Genomic DNA, 20,232 nt, shown 5'->3' with positions numbered 1-20,232 from the left:
CTACATCGCTTAGTTAAACATTGAACTTGTGGACATTCCTTAAATAAAAATAACAACAAGAATTATAAATACTTAAAAGAAACTTAATTATGCGGGCCAGTAATCAGGAACTCATATAGAATAATAACACATCTCTACTAAAAACACCTATCAGTTGTTTTGAGAAAATCTTTCCTGTGAATAGTTTTTATGTCCAAAGGCAACGCGTTGTGCAGCCTTACAGTACAATAGTGAACGCCCTTATCTCCAAGAGAAAGCCTATGAATAGGAGAAACCAGTCTTGAAACAACTGAAGATTAGTTTTAGTGAATAACAACACCTTACAGATGTAAATACTTGGAAGTATTGAGATATTGAGATGTACGAATACGAAGAGAGGGGCCTGTTGTGATCACAATATCTCGCTCCACATACAATAAATTTCCTTTTGAATTTTAAAAAACTCTTTGGGATCCAGAGGAAGGCCCTCAAAAGCGTACATTATATTTTATTTTACTGGATACAAATACATAGTAAACATTCAGGACATTTTTTGTTGACTATGTGAACTAAGGTTCTGAAGGCATAAACAACATTCCTGGAATCCAAGTCTGTGACAGCGTCCTATTCCAGACGCTGCACTAAGAGGAATGTTGAGCTAAACACATCATGGTTTTCATGTGCTCGCGAACTCCTAAATTAAACCACTCATTCGTAAGTATTTTATAACAATACTATCAGTTTCCCGCGGCTTCACACAATTCTCTGCTCCCACCTTTATGTTTGCTCGTCTAAATCAATCGGGGTTCCGTTAGAAAATATAGGATGAAGAAATGTAGGATAAAAATAATATAAAATTACACTCCAAGAACAAATCTACTATTTACATATTAGATGAGGTAGATATGAATTACTCACGTGCTAGTTTCATCATTTATATTTTAGATATTCGAATAATATAATGGACTTATATTATATATTACTCAGAATGATGGCGTGTCCTTCGTTTCATCATTCTAACGTGCAGGGTGCTGACAAGGTCGGTGAAGGTAGTCATGAACATGTACACTGCAGGTCTGGCGGGAAGGCAGTACCCAAGGATCTCCAGCAGGCTGGGGTTCTCCCACACGGACTTCCGATAGTCCTCATACGAGAGCCTCCCATCTCTATCGTGGTCCATCTTCTTCAAGATGATATCGATCATATCCTTCACCTGCTCTTCTGGATCCTCGTCATGTGGATTGCCCCGCAAGCTGTTCTTCAGAGCCTGAAACATATGTTCTCTCTTGATGTAACCGTCTCCCATCATGTCGTAGACTGTGAAGCAGAACTTGATGCGCTCATTGAGGTCGCCGCGAAGGAATATCGACATCCCGAGAATCCAGGAATCCATGGTCACTACGAGCTTGTTGTTTCTGTCGATCGCCGAAAAGATCCGGTCGATCAGAGCGTCGTTCTGGAAGTTCAGTATGGTAAACATAACTCTTCGAAAGTACTTGCGATCCATGGGTTGGTTTTTGGTCAGTTTGTGGTAGATTATCAACAGCCCTTCCAGCTCCTTGTGAGTGAATTTCGTTCGACTGCCAAATTCCTTGATAATTGGTCGAAACCTTTTTCTGCATCTAACTTCTTCTTGAGGATCGAGAGTCAGGTCTATTCGACCAAAGTCCATAATGATAGTGTTAATTTATTTCGATAAGTGTGCAATCAATAACGAAGTATCCGCCTTTTAAAATATTAAATCAAATATAGCGTGAAATCACCGAATTTCAACACTGCGCTTTTTAATTTACAACCGTAATGCCTATTAGAATCCTCACTAAATAAAGAAAATTAAATTTAATAAAGCCTATATTCGTTCGGTGACAATTTTATTAACTCATTCATGTTTTAATTTTGGTTATTTACTTCTACATATGACTGAAGCAAAACATGTGAAAGAAAAGGCATACAGAGGAACGTCAATAATTACAACTGATTGTACACCACGAATAAATTAGAATGTTAGTTCCACAGATTTAGAGACAACATTAATGTTTGATTATACAAAAAAATAACCCAATCCGTGAAACATGCCTCATGTGTCAGGTTACTGTATAAAGCGTCTCGCATTTTCTAAAGGATGGACTACGGATTCCAATAGCTTCAATGGAGTCGAGGACTAGAGTAATTGAGTTGGCAGAGAATGACTGTCCACGAACGGATTGCTAAGGGGTTATAAGAGAGCAGAAGGCTCTAAATCAAAAGTGGCATGCGACAGGACAGTTTGATTGATCAACAGTTAGGTCACGCCCGCAATGTGCTGCGGCTAGCAGAGCCGAGCTGGAAGCGGCTGATTGGGTTAGATTGGCCAGCCCGGTGTGGGAGGAGAAGCGGCAAGAATAAGCAAAGAGGTAAATAATGCGTTCAGAGTTCTTTGCCCACTCCACGCGTATTGCATATGTCTTTGGTCTGCTTGAACAATGTGAGGTTATGTTCCACAATGATATCACTAGTAATTTATCTTTTCGTTGAAACGTTCGTAACACGTTAGATCGGAAGTTGCCTTATGAGATATTTTTCATGAATTGAGATATTGATGAAGGTAATGAGATAAATTATTTTGTTCCAAAATCACAAGTTCGTGTTCAAAACGGTTTTATTTCTTCTAGCGCCAAAGGGTCTAAAAATACTACACCTTTTTATCCTTTCTAATGTCGGAGGATTTCGTCGTTACGGTCAATTGCTATACTGTGGTATTGTGCCAGAGTTTCTCAACTCTATGAGAAACTATCCGTAAGTATCAAGCTGACTGAGATCTTGATACACAATGGTCAATACATGAACAGACAACTAGATATACTACGTCTTGTTAACTCTTCTAGTGTCAGAGTTTCTGATGGGGAATGACACCTGGATAGTATCGAGTTGGCTGGGATCTTATACACAATGGTCAATACATGAACAGTGAATTATATATACTACATCTTGTTAACTCTTCTAGTGCCAGATTTTCTTACTGGGTGTGAGAAACACCTGGATAGTGTCATACTGAGTTAGATCTTGGTATTGAAGGGTCTATAAATGAACAATCAACTAGATTTACTACGTCTTGTTAACTCATTCAGTGTTAGAGTTAGTGTCAGAGTTTCTTTCCGGATGTGTCTACTCAGGAATGACAAAACCTCTGATATAATATTTGAGGCGGTAATTATTTTTACAAATAATATATACTATTAAAACTTGAAGTGAGACGTTAAACATTTTTTGTATTTATTTTTGACGTGACAACGTCTTAAATTAGATTGCGGCTCGGAGTCACTCATGAAAAAGTGTAACGCCCGGTAAACGTTACGATGCCCGTCCAGTGGGTCCGCCGCACGGGATAAAGCAGATAACTATGTTTATTCGTGAAAATGTGGAGTGCTTAGATTCGTCATTTACAACAACTACAACAATAAAGGTAAATAATTGTACACTGATATTTCATTATCGTAAACTATGATTGATTGATTAATTGTTAGATTGACACAAAAGTTGAGAAACTGAGTTTATAGGTTATGTCATACTATTGACAAATGTTGATAGTGTTAAGTAAATTATTAGTTTAAATCACTCTGCAATCAATCGTAATTCAGTCGATTGAGAAGAGACAGCGCGTATTGCTAGTCAAACATTTAAAATAACAAATTATAACCTCTAACCTGTCATAACAGTGCGACCAAACAAACGAACTAAACCGACCAATCACCACGCGCGGAGTTAGAATTTAACTGTGTTTAGCAAGAATTTCAAATTCCAATTTTAGTAAATGTTTTATTCAACTTTACCATTTACAATAACAAATTTTAATTAATTTCAAATTATGTACAATGTTTTAGTAAACAAAAATATATTTCTATAGTTAAAATTTGTGCAATTCTTATTTTCATTCAATTCCTTGTTCCTATTGTGCAATTTAATAATATTCATATCAATATATATTCTACCGAGAAAAAGACGTTGTCACGTAAAATCTTCGCCCGTAAAACCGACTTTACAGGCAACCATAATTTTTTTATTAAAAAAATCCAGCAATTTCTCTAAGTTAATTTCCTTCTCTATCTGTAAATATTAATCTCAAACAGCTGTTAGTATTTTTGTTTTTAAAGGTTAACTTGTTGTGTCCCGTTTCTATATTTTAATTTATGGACTAAACTTTGAATTGCTGAATTACTAATCATGTTCGCTAAATAAGCCAACCGATTTCACCCTTACTAATACAGACTAATCAATGAACAATGAATTACGAGCGTCTGGATTTAACGATGAATCCGCAAGAGGAAGTTCGCTGTAGGCATAAATTTCGTAGTGTCATCAAAGAGACTCGAAGTCAGACTCACTTCTCCAAGCACGAGTGCGAGGCGCTGCTCCTCATCCACTACAAGCTGACCAGGAACAGACCTCTGGACCGCAAATACTTTCGTAGGGTTATGTACACTCTGCTGAACTTCAACAACGAGATTCTGATTGAGAACATATTCTCGGTTTTCGACAGGCACAACAAACTGGTCATAACGATGGAGTCCTGGCTCGTGGGTATGTCCGTACTCCTGCGCGGAAATCTGGAAGAAAAGATCAGTTTCTGTTTTAAGGTCTACGACTTGATGGGAGAAGGGTCCATCAAAAAAGAGTACATGTTCCGGTTACTGAAGCACACATTTCGTGGCAACCTGCTCGGCGAGGATCCCGAGGAGTTAGTCAAGGACATGATCGACATGGTTATGAACAAGATGGACCTCGACAGAGACGGCGTCCTGTCGTTCGAGGACTATAAGCAATCGGTCAAGAAGAACAACGACCTACTAGAGATCCTAGGATACTGTCTTCCCTCCCGCCCGGCCGTGTATGCCTTCATGTCCACCTTTACGCCAAACGTGTCTACTATGCATGGTAAACTACTCCCATCCAGATCAAGATTAAAGATAAAAGATTTTTAAATTAACAGATAATATTGTTTTAAGCCTAAATCTAATTTACGATTTACGAATAAACGTTATTTTACATAATTTACAATAGGCTATTGTTTTTATAAAATTTACTATTCTCGGTTATAGGTTAGTTTTTAATTACAATGGGAGACGTAGTGCGTATATTTACTAATTATAATGTTCTAGTTGTCGACATCATTCACCGCAAAACGTTGATTGGGCGATGAGTGATAACAAAATTATTTAAACTCATTATTATAGTTTAATTTAATATGAATATAATGAAGACAATAATTGTCCTCACTAGAAAAAAAAACCATTGTTCCTCATTAAAGTACAAGAGTTTAAAAATCGGATTTAAGTACTCTGTGGTGTTAGAGAGATTACTGGTTAGGCAAAGTGAATTTGGTACAGTACCAAACGAGTGGCGTATAGATTTTAATACTACAGATAAAAATTTATAGATACGCTATTTTTCTTTCTAATAACATTGGACCTAAGTGTTAACTTCATAATCTAACATAATTGATCGAGTTATGTGCTTTGTTTTTTCGCTATTAAAACATTGCAATTACTCAATGTAAGTTCTTCACGACATGAAAGAATTATGAGTTTACAATTCAGGCTTAAGGTGTTTTTATTTTGAATTGTGGTGTATTTGTTAGCTAAAACTCATTGCTATGAGCCTGACCTAATTTTGGATTAACTTAGCAACTAGCCTAATTAGATATTCTTAATCCCGTCAAATGAAAAAACAACCGATGAGGTGTTGTCACCAGTTAAAATACCTGTATGTTAGGAGGTAACATTCCATAATTAATTAGACTAAAGTATATGAATGCGCCGAATGGTTTCATTTTTGTAGTTAAAGTAATAATTAGAAAAATCAGCCTCGCGGAATCAGGATAAGGAATAGAATATTTTGCAATATTTAGATTATCTAGGATGTATTAAAAGTACCACCATCCTACTATTTTTGTATGAATGGAAATCATGAAATTTACTTCGAGGAATGTACATATGACCAACCGAGGAGTTTTCTTACTTATGAAAAATGATGACCCCTCTCCTCTCCAAAAATGGGGTAGTTTGGGGGCGAGTAAAAATCTTCCAACGGGAATCCCTACCAAGTGATACTTTTATGGTGTTACAAACAAGACGGACGGTATGAACTAATGGTGTCAAATGCTACCCTATCGAGTGTGGTGTCTAATTATATTCATAATTTATAAAACCCCTACGTGATCTAGTCATACTTGACAACAGAGCAAGCTGTATATCATCGGAACATACACAATTGTTACTTTTTGGGAATGCTTAACTTTTGCCTTAATGCTGTTTGGCACCTGAAGAAGACGATAGATTCATATCCTCGAAACGGAGTGTTCTATTTTAGTAACATACAACAATGACATATTTAACGTTTAAAAAAATGAAAACGTTGTTTCAGAAAAAATGCATGTATATCTTGTTTATTATTTCTTACTACCACTTAGTAGTTAAATAGACGAAAGCTCCGTTAATATAATTTTAACATAAATCATGTGATTTACTTTTATTTATATGAATAAAAAATATATTATTGAATTAAATACAAGCCATTTTATTCGTGTCATGTGTTCGCCATGGACAAACCAAATACAACAGTTTGGATACAGTTACTATATACCAAGTTCTAGAGCGCCAGAAATTTATATAAATACAGCAGATTTTAACCGTCAAATTGCTTTCCAAGAAGAGTAACTGTTATGTTATGTATTTAATTCAACTTAATGATTGTTATGTGGTTTTGGCCCAGTTTCATGGATTGACAATATTTTGGAAGTCCTTAAATTGAGATTACAAGTCATGTAATCCCCTACTCCCTCATTTTTGGCCACGCTTCAGGGATATACTGTTCATTTTGATAAATACCATATCTGTGCATCTCGCAGAGAAAATTGTAACTTATTATACCCTTATTATGGACACAGATTTCGGCACTGCTTATAGGTCACTGTCATAAAATCCTAGGGCAAGACAATTTACTTCCCACTCTTATCGTATAAACACAATTATGTTGTAATTATATTACATAGAAATACATGTGACTATTTCAAGCAATACATAAACTAAATGTAAAACAAAATATAGCCTTGCTAAGAAATGACATTTTAGGATTTAAGTAGAATAATGGAATTTGTAAGTCGAAACATTTTCTCTATAGATCAAATTTATATTGTTAAATTATTTAGTGCCCGTTAGCTAGTTGGTTAGCTTTCCACCCAGGATATCCAGGTTCGAATTACGATTGAGCATGTTCTAAAACAAATAAACAATAAAAGCCCAACTTGGAATCAGTGGCGTAGTCAGACTAAACATTGGGGCTGGGAATTGAATATCCGGGAGGGTTAAGAAAGTTTACTTCCCAGTAAAGTTTAGAAAGTTTTGTATTCAGAAGTGCATTTTTAGTCAAATTTCAAGAAAAATTTGCCTAAATAAAACTTGTAACATTTGTTAAGATTTGTGCTTTTAACTTACTATGCATATTAAAAAAAGTTCTTATCAGGAACAATAAAATAAATACAAAAAAGAAAATCTTTTACATTTTTAAATATTAAGCAAAAAAGTCTCAATTTAACTTTATATGGAGATCATAGTATTTACCCATAGTCTTGATCAAATAACTGTGACTTACAACCGTAACTTACTAATGTAATCTTAGTTAAACTTTTGTTGAACATTGTTAAAAATAATATCTCAGTCAACGTTTTTTTACCATAAGTTTTCAGTTAAAAAATTAAATAGGCAGAGAGTAAAACTATGCCCAGTTATGATAACGAAAGAATTAAGTTTCTAATTATTTAAAATAATAATAAATTAAGAGCCAAATGTATAGGATAAGTTACAAGTTATGAATGAACAATTATTTTAAAATGTTAATCCACACAAGCGATTAAAAAATATAACGAATTTATTTACATGTTCCTAGATGTAATTGTGTGTAGTTATATTTTGACTTGCAAACTTTAACTTAAAGTTATATCCCAAAAAGTAATTACACAATATAATAAGATCGAAATATCTACATATATATATATATATGTATATTCATTTATATATATTCATTTATATATATATATATATATATATATATATATATATATATATATATATAAATGAATGTTTGTGTGTTTGTCCTTTATGGAATCGTAAAATATTTGACCGATCATTATGAAAATTTGTATGTATATGTATTTTTCCACGGAGAAGGTTTATATGCCATGCCTATTGATGGAATTCGCCACCAAGCGGAGCTGCAAAAGATAAAAGTTTTCAAAGCGTCTGCACACTATAAACTGCAATTTACGACAGTTACGTATATTAAATAGCCAAACAGTGTTTGAAGGCGCTAAGTTGTGATGTATATTTGTATTTTAAAATACATTTTTCGTTGAACATAAAGCTTGAGTGTTAGACCACTTTAGAATAAAGTACATGTAATTGTATAATGGCTATAAACGTACACTTCTTAAGAACTTTTAAATTTTCTTGATCGTGGCATCAAGACAAACTCTAAATCGGCGTTGGAAATATAATTTACTGAACCAGAAGTGCTCATGCACGGGCAAAGCTTACGAAAAGCGTGTGAAACCGCGGGAAACAGCTAGTCTGTTATATAAAAGTCTAATGTTGTGTGTGTGTGTGTGTGTGTGTGTGTGTGTGTGTGTGTGTGTGTGTGTGTGTGTGTGTGTGTGTGTGTGTCCGCGCGCGCGCGTGTTGACTCAATAACTTAAAAACTACTGGACCGATTGTACTGAAATTGTACATTATTAGTGTCCCTGGTTAGCATATAGGCCTATTCTTGTTTCGAAAAATTCCTCCACGACTCCTTCGGAAATCCTTCGACTACACGTCATTGGGCTCTAAAGTTGCGAAACTCCCATATTGGCCTCTAAAGATGCATTGCATTGCAGCAAATAATATTATTAATTAAAAGAGCCTGTTAAATGTAATCAACTGTTTTATGATAGCACAACCATATGTTTCATTATTTTTAAACCATTTTATTTTTTTACATTTTATATTACTAAAAGCATATAGTAAGCTTGTTAGTAATAACACTTGTTATTTCAACCTTTTGTGCAACCGCTATTGAGCATAGATTAAGAAAATATCTAGATAAAAAATTAAAATATTATAAATATATTATTCATAATATTCTTGATCGGGGAAATAAAGTAATATCAAGTAAAAATACTAAGATCGGAGTAAATTATAATGGCCACAAACAAACACTTTTCACATTTTGTATTATTATAGCAACAAGACTGAGCCATTAATATATTTATAAACTTGGCTAAATCAGCAGGTAATGTCTAAATGTGTTTTAATCACCTGTCAAAGTCAAGAATAGTAATTAATGTACAATTGTGTACACATTTATAAAGGTGATAGTAAATATGTGTTGTTTTTCATCGGTTCTTGTGTCAAAGTAAATTACACTTTGCGAAGGTCGTCTTACGCGCAGAAGGTTTTCTTTGCCTCGATTTGTTTTTATTGGGATTTTAATCAGCTACTGGAAAATCCCATCGTTTATTACATCATACGTGTGCTAACGGAAAAGCTAAGGACTTTCCTTTAGGATTTCTTCACACTGGCCTAAAATAGTTCGATTGTTACTGTAGCTATTCAATAAAATATTATGAAATACTGAAGAAGTCCTAACAAAAAACAGTTTCACTCTCCGACTTCAGGGCCCCATTTTTGTACTAAAATCTAAAATGGATCAAGAGATTGGAATATATTTCAGAGACTATCTCATAAATTTTAGGAATGTAATTCAAAAAGAGTATGCTCATGGTGTCCCTGTTTTTCAAAATGGAAGCGCTGCGAGGCGGTGGGAAACTGTCAGTATTACATAAATTGAAAGTGTTCTTTTGAAGATGTCGAAGTGTGATGGGCAAAGAATTGCAATAAATTCAGTACTTTGTACTACAGCACACTGCAACTTTCAGTGCTAGTGTCCAATCTTGGCAAAATAAAGATTAACGCTGCATACGACATATCAGCTGATCAACAGAATTTTGTTTCACCATAATAATTGCTTTTATTTGTGCAGTCATATAATATGGTAGAAAATTAAAGCGAATGATTTAGAGCAAAGTATTATGCAATATAAAATTAATGTAATAATGAAATACATAGACAACATCTTAACAATAATTAATTAATTATTAAATTATCAACTAAACTCCACTGAGACAATAAATATTCTTTTACTACATGAAAGTATTAAGCGACACGTGTTTTTTTTCGGTAAACGTGCATTTTCATTGGTTTTTCATAATATAGTAAAAATGGTCGTCCAAATACGGCCAGAATGACTCAATGTTTACCTTTTAAATAACAAATTTCTATGCCTCAATGATTCATGATCTTGCTCTCTAGAGTACTGGAGTTGTGATAATTATATATATATATATATATATATATATATATATATATATATATATATATATATATTGGTACTGTAGGAATTTGTTTCAGTCGTCGACGGCAGTGCAGGGCTGATATGCAATTGTCTCTAACAAAATCAAATAGTTAATATAGAGTATTAAACTTTATGAGCATTTAATTTTCATTAAAAGGCTAATTCTTCCTAAATTGGACGGTTCTATTCCCTTAATTGGACGATAATTATTACAGTTCGTCCTGGTGTTTTGCTTAGGATGCTTGCAGAACGTTACCGCTTTTAGTAAATAAAAATAAAAAACTATAAATGATAACACATTGCTTTTTAATCTATGAAATGAGTTTATGATGAACTGAACAAATACAATTACATGGTTATAATGAAAGTCAGTTGTTGATTTAAATTATGGTTACTAATATCGATTAATGATTATTATACGTGACAAGATTTAAATGTTAAATGATTAAATTAAGGGTCGCGATACAACTCACTGAGTGTGGGTATCTAGCGTAAGGGATACACAACTGGTGGGTCTGGACTAAGGATCATTAGTCAAATCCCCACCAGCAGTGGGCCACAACAATTACCATATATTTAGGCTACGAAGAAACAGAAAAAAACAACATAAAATAAAAATAAGAATGTATAAAATGCATTTATACAAAAATCATTACAAAAAAAGAATATTTGAATACATAAGAAAACTTTAAATAGAATTAAAATGTTTAATCCTGGAGGTTAAGTAATGGTCAAACTATGAATTTAAAAGATCAATACTTTATAAACAGACATCAATTTTGAATAAAAAAAAATTATGGTTGCCTGTAAAGTCGGTTTTACGGGCGAAGATTTTACGTGACAACGTCTTTTTCTCGGTAGAATATTTATTGATATGAATATTATTAAATTGCACAATAGGAACAAGGAATTGAATGAAAATAAGAATTGCACAAATTTTAACTATAGAAATATATTTTGTTTACTAAAACATTGTACATAATTTGAAATTAATTAAAATTTGTTATTGTAAATGGTAAAGTTGAATAAAACATTTACTAAAATTGGAATTTGAAATTCTTGCTAAACACAGTTAAATTCTAACTCCGCGCGTGGTGATTGGTAGGTTTAGTTCGTTTGTTTGGTCGCACTGTTATGACAGGTTAGAGGTTATAATTTGTTATTTTAAATGTTTGACTAGCAATACGCGCTGTTTCTTCTCAATCGACTGAATTACGATTGATTGCAGAGTGATTTAAACTAATAATTTACTTAACACTATCAACATTTGTCAATAGTATGGACATAACCTATAAACTCAGTTTCTCAACTTTTGTGTCAATCTAACAATTAATCAATCAATCATAGTTTACGATAATGAAATATCAGTGTACAATTATTTACCTTTATTGTTGTAGTTGTTGTAAATGACGAATCTAAGCACTCCACATTTTCACGAATAAACATAGTTATCTGCTTTATCCCGTGCGGCGGACCCACAGTTATCTGCTTTATCCCGTGCGGATCCCGTGCGGCGGACCCACTGGACGGGCATCGTAAAGTTACCGGGCGTTACACTTTTTCATGAGTGACTCCGAGCCGCAACCTAATTTAAGACGTTGTCACGTCAAAATACACAGTTTTTCCCGGATATTATACTGATTTTTCTTTAGTCATAGTGTTTTGTTGTTTCTATTCGAAATAGTTGATTTAATGCGATGGAAGAGGCATTCGTCTGGTTCATTCAAGACTATTTGGGTACTTGTACAGTAACAGGAAACGTATTTATTTATCAAGATGTGGACGGCTTTGTTCGGGGTGTGTGGGCTTCGTTTCTGTGCACGCAGTGTTTAAATCTGTGAAATGAATCTTATTAAATGCTTTATAAAGCGGAATTTCATATAGTATATTAATTCTAGTTTTCCACAAGTGTCCTGCTAAATTAAAAATACAATGGCTTCAGTTATTCATACTTGTAATTTTCTTCCAGAAGGTCCATTAGTTTGTATTTTTAAATTTATGGTTATATGTTATATATAGTTATATATGTTATAGTTTAATGATTAAATTGTTGTGTTTGGGAGTTATACGATTCTAAAAGTACAACTTTGAATGTTTTAGTATCTTTTCTCCAATTAGCAAATGTAACAAAATATATATTCTGACTGTAATGAATCAGAATTTTAATTTTGTGGACCTAGTTTATAAAACTAATTCGACTCCGTCTAAGTCCAAAACAGGACTGGCATGGTACAATCTAGTCACAAATCAGTACGTTGCAGCCAGAACGATCAGCTGACTAGACTCGACGAGCGGACAGTGCTCACTTGATTAGATCGGTACACAATAACGTTATTGTGGGGCGTCACCGTTCACATTGTTATTGTTGCTCCACAATACGCCCTCGTCATTACTGCATCTTTCCGTTTCCGATTAGATTTGTTAATGTATATAGGGCTTTAATGGGCGTCTATTAGAGTAAACCTCTTTAATTTTATTTAGTGGTTTTGTTAAGATGGTGCTGCAGAAGACTTCCACAAATTAATATTGTTTACATAAACGTTGTGGTTGTGTGCTGTCTAGCGGCAAAAGAATGAACGACGATTATAAACTTAGTACATTAAGCTATTTAACATATGCTACATTGAGTAAACTCTGACAAAAAACACAACTCTTAAATTTAAGTCATACAAATAAGGCAATTATTATGAGATTAAAATGGATTATACAATACTGAGCAAAGAATTTAGATAGTAACTCTATCTGTGCTTTAAAGGACAGAACAATATCTAGTATTACTGAACAAAACTTCTGCCACAGAACCCCCATATGCAAGGCCAATTCTCTGTAAAGTAACATTAGCCTATATGAAAAGATATTGCATCCAATACTAAAATCTGTTTCCACTTGAAACGATGTGGTGGCGCGTTATCTAGCGGCAAACGAAAGAAACAGAAATTATAAAGATATTACAGAAAAGTATTATACACATGTCATAATCTTTTAATGATAAATATATACCCAACATTTCAAATGTAAGCCAAACAAAGTATAGGGAGTTATCACAGTAAGATTTAAATCGACTAAAAGTCTAAATATAACATTTAGTATAGTAACACTATCTACAACTTTACAACGTATATATTTTGTTCAAGTTTAAATTAAAAAAAATCTTTATTTATTTAAGAATTTACATATATTATTACATTTCATATGCCAATATGGCACGTGCGAATTGAAAAAAAAAAAACAATTTTATACACTTTTATATTTATATCAGAGTCCTTCAGCTGGCTGCGATTTTACTTTCTGTCTTTTGTATGTAACGTATGACATGTGTACAAGACAAACATACACTTTCACCTACACATTCATATGTTTACAGGACGGTAAATAAAGGACTATATAAACATGACGACTTCCAACATGGCAATAAATAACTATAAAGATATTAACGTGACAATAAATAAATACATTTGTAAAATAAAGTTAGTAATAGTCAATAAAATAAATAATTAAATAAATATCCAACAAATATAAATATCCAATAACCAGCACATATCCAACAACAATACATACCAACAAAATCCAATAAATTAGTATTAACAAATATGCGTTATATACACTATCAACTATTAATATATGAAAAGAAAATCAACAGAAATTCGTGTATTGTTAATTTAAAGGTCAAGACAACTCATAACTCAGCAGCAACTGGCACGAAGAAAGCATGGTAGTGCCGGTTGCCACTTGCTGAAGCAATTTAGCAATGTCGCAGCAGTAATAGACAAATCGCTCGGCAATCAGAAGGCTCGGTCAGTGGCACATCTTCTATTGCGATTTCAAGTGGTGAACAACCCTCTCACGTTAGATTTCTACAGCACAATCGTAATGTTTATACATCTATGGTTAAACTGGGCGATTTTAGTTCAAGCAGGATGGGGTAAATACCCCTCCGCCGCTGTGATACCGCAATCTCCCAGTATCCCCTCCAATGCGCAAACTTTTCCAGAATGTTCATCCTTAAAAAAAAGCAGTTCGAACAAAATAGTGCAAAACTGCAATGGAGAGAGTCGTGCAGGCCAGCTTTCAAAAATCTGAAACTGTTGACATTACCTTGCCTCTACATCTTGGAAACGTGTCTTTTTTAAATCCAAATGCGAATACATAAGAGGTAGTGATTTACACTCTTATGCAAGTAGAAGCAGGGACGACTACCGAACTGGGAGACACAGGACGGTAGCTCACTCGCGTTTGGCTTCTCAGGCAGGAGTTCGAATTGTCAACAACTTGCCGAACTCGATCAAAAGTGTCCCCATGCTGAAGGCATTCAAAACTTGTCTAAAAACAACAGTGACTACATACACATTCTACAGTATAGACGAGCTTATGGCACATGACTTATGACTGACCGGGGAAGTGGTGGATAAATTCGAATGAATGAGAGAGAGTGAACGCAAAAATTGTACGTTTGAAAGGGACTTCGGTACTAGAATGAATGGAAATTTTGGCTAAACAACTTGGCGATTGCTATAACATTGTTTTCATGAGTTACACAATAAATAATTTATTATTATTATTAATGCTCGGCACTCGCCCGCTTGCTCTATCCCCTGACCTGGCCACTGCCACTTAGCGGCTAAGCTCACACCGAAACGCTTGCAACTTTGAGGTACGGTAGTTACATACAGGGTGTATCAGACCGCCACTGCCTGAATTGGCCAAGCGAAGCGGAATAGACTATTTGTGGCAGTTGTAATCTCACAATGTCGATCCCAAAGAATTCAGAGAAATTATTTTCAAACAAAGATTCTTCAAGAAATCAAGAAATTTATTTATAATAAAAATTTAGAATCTTGGGTCCCAACAAATTACAGATAATTTATCGTTGGGTTCCCATCTTTACTATACACAAAATCCTAATATAAATGTGTTCTAATAACAAAAAGAAAACCGATTGAAACGCGCTTTTGGCGTCGGTGCTTTCAGCCATTACCAATGGAATCCCCAACCTTACATGCTCCATTGTGACATTTTTGGGAGTGTGAGGATCGGGTTTGGAAAATTTCAAATATAAATGTAGGTCTAAACATTTTTTTAAAATTTGAACACTTAATTTTAAAGGTCTACTAAAGTACTTTTAAATACTGTGTTTATAATTTTGTGTAAAAAAGGTGTAAAACCAGTATTCAAACGTTTTGGTACAGTACACTCTGTGAATATCATATAATTAAAAAAACGTATTTTCTAGATTAGTCAGGATTCTGAAGTATTTCAAATGAGATTTAACCACGATCTATATTTATTTGAAGTTTTTGACGATGGAACGATTGTGAAGGAAACAGGATGTTTTCCAAACATTTACCATTGTTCAGTGATAAAAAAATCAATAACCCTAAGTTTCGAGATATGTAATGTGATCTCCTCCTCATGTGAATAACTAACCTAGCATATATTCAAACAAACTCTAAACCATGCACTTTAAACAAAACACATCACTAATTATTAAAACTTAACTACAGAGCCTACAGGTCACAATAAACCTGCACTCCGCGACCAACCACATATTAAATTGACCAGAGGCCAATAGTAAATGGCGATCGTCACGGCAGAAACAAGATGGCGGCAAAAAGGGAGGAAACGAGAGGGTTTTTTTATGATTGGTTCATTCTAGATGATTCTTCTTAAAACCAAACTGTGTCTCCACATTGGTTTATTACGAACCTCTAATCTCTTTGATACTTAGATCTCCTTGTTAGTTAATTTTTCAGAATTGGCAACAAAACGACCAAAGTGTCCTAATTTCGATTGATGGTTAACTAATCGATTGGTCTGACTAATTTTGATGAATGAAGCCTTGAATAATTTGCTTTAAAAGAAATAAGGTTCCCTATGTATTATGTTGACTTCATCCCAATTCATACGATGGTCTTCGGATCAACAACGATGTGCAACTTTTGACTTTTATGTTAGCCCCTTTCTCGTGTTTTCAAGCCCCGATTTCAGGTTGCAGGCGCTCTGGGAAAACCATATTTTCCCGCCTTCTCACTTACCCCATTCAACATCCCTCCCCACCTCGTTGACCCGATTCTGCTCTAATTACTGTATCTTGGTTTTACAAATGCAAGATTAATTATTAGTCGGTCCAAATCAAACCCTATTTATATACGTTCTTCTTTAGAGTTTGACTGGGGTATCTTGTACCACCATTAATCAAACTTTGCTTAAAAGTTAATCTGGTAGGTATTTTGTATATTTAAATAGGCTTTATTTATGTAATTTGTATTGTGGTTACAATTTTTTTTTGTTTCTTATAATCAATTAAAAATCAACTATATGTCTAATTGTTTAAAAATATCTAGGTTTTGGTATGAAAAAGGTTTTAAAAAACAATCTGTACCTGCAATGTATTATATTTTTATTTTAATGCGACACTTTGAATACAAGTAAACGTACATGTATTTTTTTACTAGAGATTAGACTATAATAAAACATTTACTTAACACGGCAGTTTTGTTTGAGGGTTGAAATTTCGAAATTAATGATAATTGTTTAATACAAATTGGATTTCAATGTATACTACACAACATCTATTCCTTAACTTAGAGTTAAATAAAACTAAGAAACGTAAACTTATAATTTTTGGGGAAAAAATCAGAAAATGACAACAAATAAACATATCGCAACCGTAAATCTAAAAAAGATTTCGAAATTTTAACAGTTGAAATCGAAACCTTATATGAAAGAATTCTTTCGTGACTTTATCTAGGCATTGTACGATTGCAGAAACGTCTGTTTTGAAAGTCAAATACTTTTCTCTGCACTTTTTCATTCTGTAGAGTTGCCCTTTTAGCATTTTTTTTTTACCAGGTTCAGTACTAAAACGTCTCTTTCCGCAGAGTGGAAAACACTTTTAATCACAATTTCGACATTTGGAAAAGTACTTGATAGATGGTTTTCTTTTATGTAAGAATACACTGATGGTAAGTTTCCAAATTCGACATACATCTGAAAGTGAAAACATCCGTTTAAGTCATCTACACTGATATCTTCAGAATAGATGGTAAACAGTTTTGAACCCGCTCTTTTCACTTCTGTTGACTCCTGTGGGTAGGTGATTACAAGAGCCAACACTTGGAATCTGGAATGTCATATTATGCTTCCTTCCTTCAAGCTAGATTTGCTATTAGTGAGTTAATTTTGAAATTTGTTCTTTCATTAAGTTCTCCTTCGATTCCATGCATTCCGTCTTCAACTATTTTTTGTTTTCTTGCTCTTGAGTAGCTAGGAACATCACATCCAGCTAGTTTTAGTGTGGTTTTCCCGTATTCGTCAAAGTCATTCCTTTTGGAGTTGAAGGTTCCTTCTATAGTTTGTAACTACGAGTATTTTACTTATGACTCAAGATTAAAACTTTCACTCTGTAGGTTATTGGAACATTAGTCTACTCTCTTTCAAAACGTCACTCCATACAACTAGAAGAATGGTTTCAACATTCTGCAGCTTAGCCCCAAGGTTTAGTGCCGTCCAGTCTACAGGCAGGTTTTACACTGGGTTCCATAGATAGCATTCTCAACGATCTTTTATTTCCTTATAATCTTTTACCAAAGCCAAGATAGCGTCTCCTCTTGCTGGCTATCTAGTTTCTGACCGTGACTTTAGCACTGGCGTTTGAGTTTTTGTAAAATACTTCACTTGTAAGTTGACACAGTAAAGTCAACTGTACAAAACTAAATAGTACTATGGTAGCTTTGCAGCGCTTGCGGCAACAGAACGAACAAGATTTAATGCATGTGCAACATCTGATACGTATTCGGCTAGTGGACTGTACTGCGTTATTCTCTGGCCTGAAGCGTTGTCATAGCTTTGACTCCTACATTTCTTGACATCTATATCAAAGCTTTCAAGACACCCAAATACCTGCCTGTATGTGATATTCCAGGTAGAAGTTTAATAAGCCGCTCTACATGCTTGCGTTCTGTCTCGGAAACACATTGTAAAGCAATAAATAACTGGTAGAGTGAGAACAATCAGGAGTCGAATCCACAATTATTAGAGAAAAGTATCTCGCTTATTTACTTCTTTAACTATGGCTTTTAGCACACAGTTCCTTATATCTCCAATAAACTCATTACAAGTTGAAGAAGATAGGTATGAAGTGTGCCCTTGACCTTCGTTACTATACTTTCCTGTGTGCTGGGCAAGGAAAGGATCCTAATAAATTCTAGTTCTCTAGATTCAACCAATTTGAGATTCAAACATTTTGTTATTTCCTTGAAATGGCAACCCTCTAACAGCAAAAAATCTAACTACAGGAACTATTCTTGACAGTACACTTCCCCAATGATTAACTTTTCCTCAAACTGTGTAGACAAAATTTTGTCCATTTACATTAGTTCTTTTTGCCTAGCGATCTACGTAAGAATATTACGTTTGTGGTCATGAAAATGTTCGTGACGTTTCAGTAGTTCATAGCTGTGCTTTCAGTCATTAAAACCTGTGGGAAAACTAGTTCGTGTATTAGCTGGTTGAAACAAACAGCAAGGAGTACAAAATATTTTCTCCAGTTGTTTTGGAGTATAACATCAAATTTCTTAATATTATGTTTCCATAAGGTAGGGTACTTTTAAACATTGTTTTGGATAGTGTTCTAATTGCATCGTTGTATGTTCGTTGTGATTTCGAAAATTCCGTCATTACGTTTTGTTTGGGGCTTTGTTTAAGAAAGTTTTCGACTACTAAGGTTGATTTGACATTCCAAATAGAATAGAATAGAATAGAATAGAATATATTTATTTCCATCTTTTTCATTTATGTTACATAATAAGATGACAACTTGGAAAAGGCAAATAACCACCATTTGCCAGTATTCGGTGGTTATTTTGGTAATTTAATTATAACATAATTACAACTTAAATTAGTAGTCTTCCGTAATAAATTAACATTTTATTTTTTCGGCTTCTGTAGCGCATACCAACTAATAATAATAAAAATAAGTATGTAAGAGAACGAAAAAAAACCATATTTAATAATTGCACCTATTTTACAGTTATATCACCGTTAAAGAGAAAATAATTGAAGAGCATCACATTAAAGATATACAAAATTTATAACAATATAGATTAATACTAAATTAGATCGTAAGCTAGACAGTCAAAGTTAGGAAACAATATACAGTAAAATGCCTAAATCGTCAATATTATTGAGCCAAATTTTAACCTTTTTGGAAAACAATTTAAAACTAGTAATTTGTTTTATATTATCAGGTAAAAGATTGAAGCATTTTGGACCTAAGTATACAAATGTTTTTACAAAGAATGATCTGTTTACCTTTGGTCTAACAAAAAAACGGCGGACTGTGCTTCGAGTTGAATAAAACAAATTTTCAGTTCCACTGTTGCCGCTCTTTTTGAAAAATGCTTGAAGAACTTTAAACACAAAAAGGTTTTTTATAGGTAAAATTTGCAGATGTTTGAAAAGATAGTCAGTGTGTTCACGCTGTTTTTTAAAAAGCATAATTCTAACAAAGTGTTTTTGGGTCACAAAAAGTTTATTAATTAAGTTATCATAAGCGCCACCCCAAAACTGCAGCCCATATTGAAGGCGGGAGTTTATCAACGCGTAATACAGTGATCTTAAGCAAGTTATGTCACAGATATTTCTTAAGAAATAGAATGTTCGAATTGATTTCCTGATTTCGGCGTGTAATTTATTTATATGACTTTTCCACGTTATTTTGTTGTCAATTAAAATTCCAAGGTATTTAATTTCGGGTGTTTGTTGAATAACTTCGCAGGTACAATTTTGTACACCTAAACAATTGTTGTGGTACTTAAACTCATAGTCAAATTC

General features: G+C 33.8%; 3 protein-coding genes across 3 annotated transcripts in view; 2 read left to right on the top strand and 1 right to left on the bottom strand.

The window, feature by feature from the left end:
* The window catches only part of LOC124356805 (protein borderless), a 46,408-nt gene that overhangs the window by 6,473 nt on the left and 19,703 nt on the right, over window positions 1–20,232 (top strand). The gene's annotated exons all lie outside the window — the stretch shown is intronic.
* LOC124356807 (EF-hand calcium-binding domain-containing protein 1-like) lies at window positions 901–1,895 on the bottom strand. Its single transcript, XM_046808017.1, has one exon. It carries the CDS (start codon window positions 1,649–1,651, stop codon window positions 959–961), a length of 693 nt encoding a protein of 230 aa, XP_046663973.1. The 5' UTR covers window positions 1,652–1,895; the 3' UTR covers window positions 901–958.
* On the top strand, window positions 4,079–5,013 carry LOC124356806 (EF-hand calcium-binding domain-containing protein 1-like). Its single transcript, XM_046808015.1, has one exon. The coding sequence runs from the start codon at window positions 4,239–4,241 to the stop codon at window positions 4,935–4,937; it is 699 nt and encodes a 232-aa protein (XP_046663971.1). The 5' UTR covers window positions 4,079–4,238; the 3' UTR covers window positions 4,938–5,013.

This window comes from Homalodisca vitripennis, chromosome 3 (genome assembly GCF_021130785.1).
Source record: "Homalodisca vitripennis isolate AUS2020 chromosome 3, UT_GWSS_2.1, whole genome shotgun sequence".
NCBI classification, from domain to species: domain Eukaryota; kingdom Metazoa; phylum Arthropoda; class Insecta; order Hemiptera; family Cicadellidae; genus Homalodisca; species Homalodisca vitripennis.
Note: the sequence above shows the minus strand (reverse complement) of the source record. Positions and strands in the feature narration are given on the sequence as shown.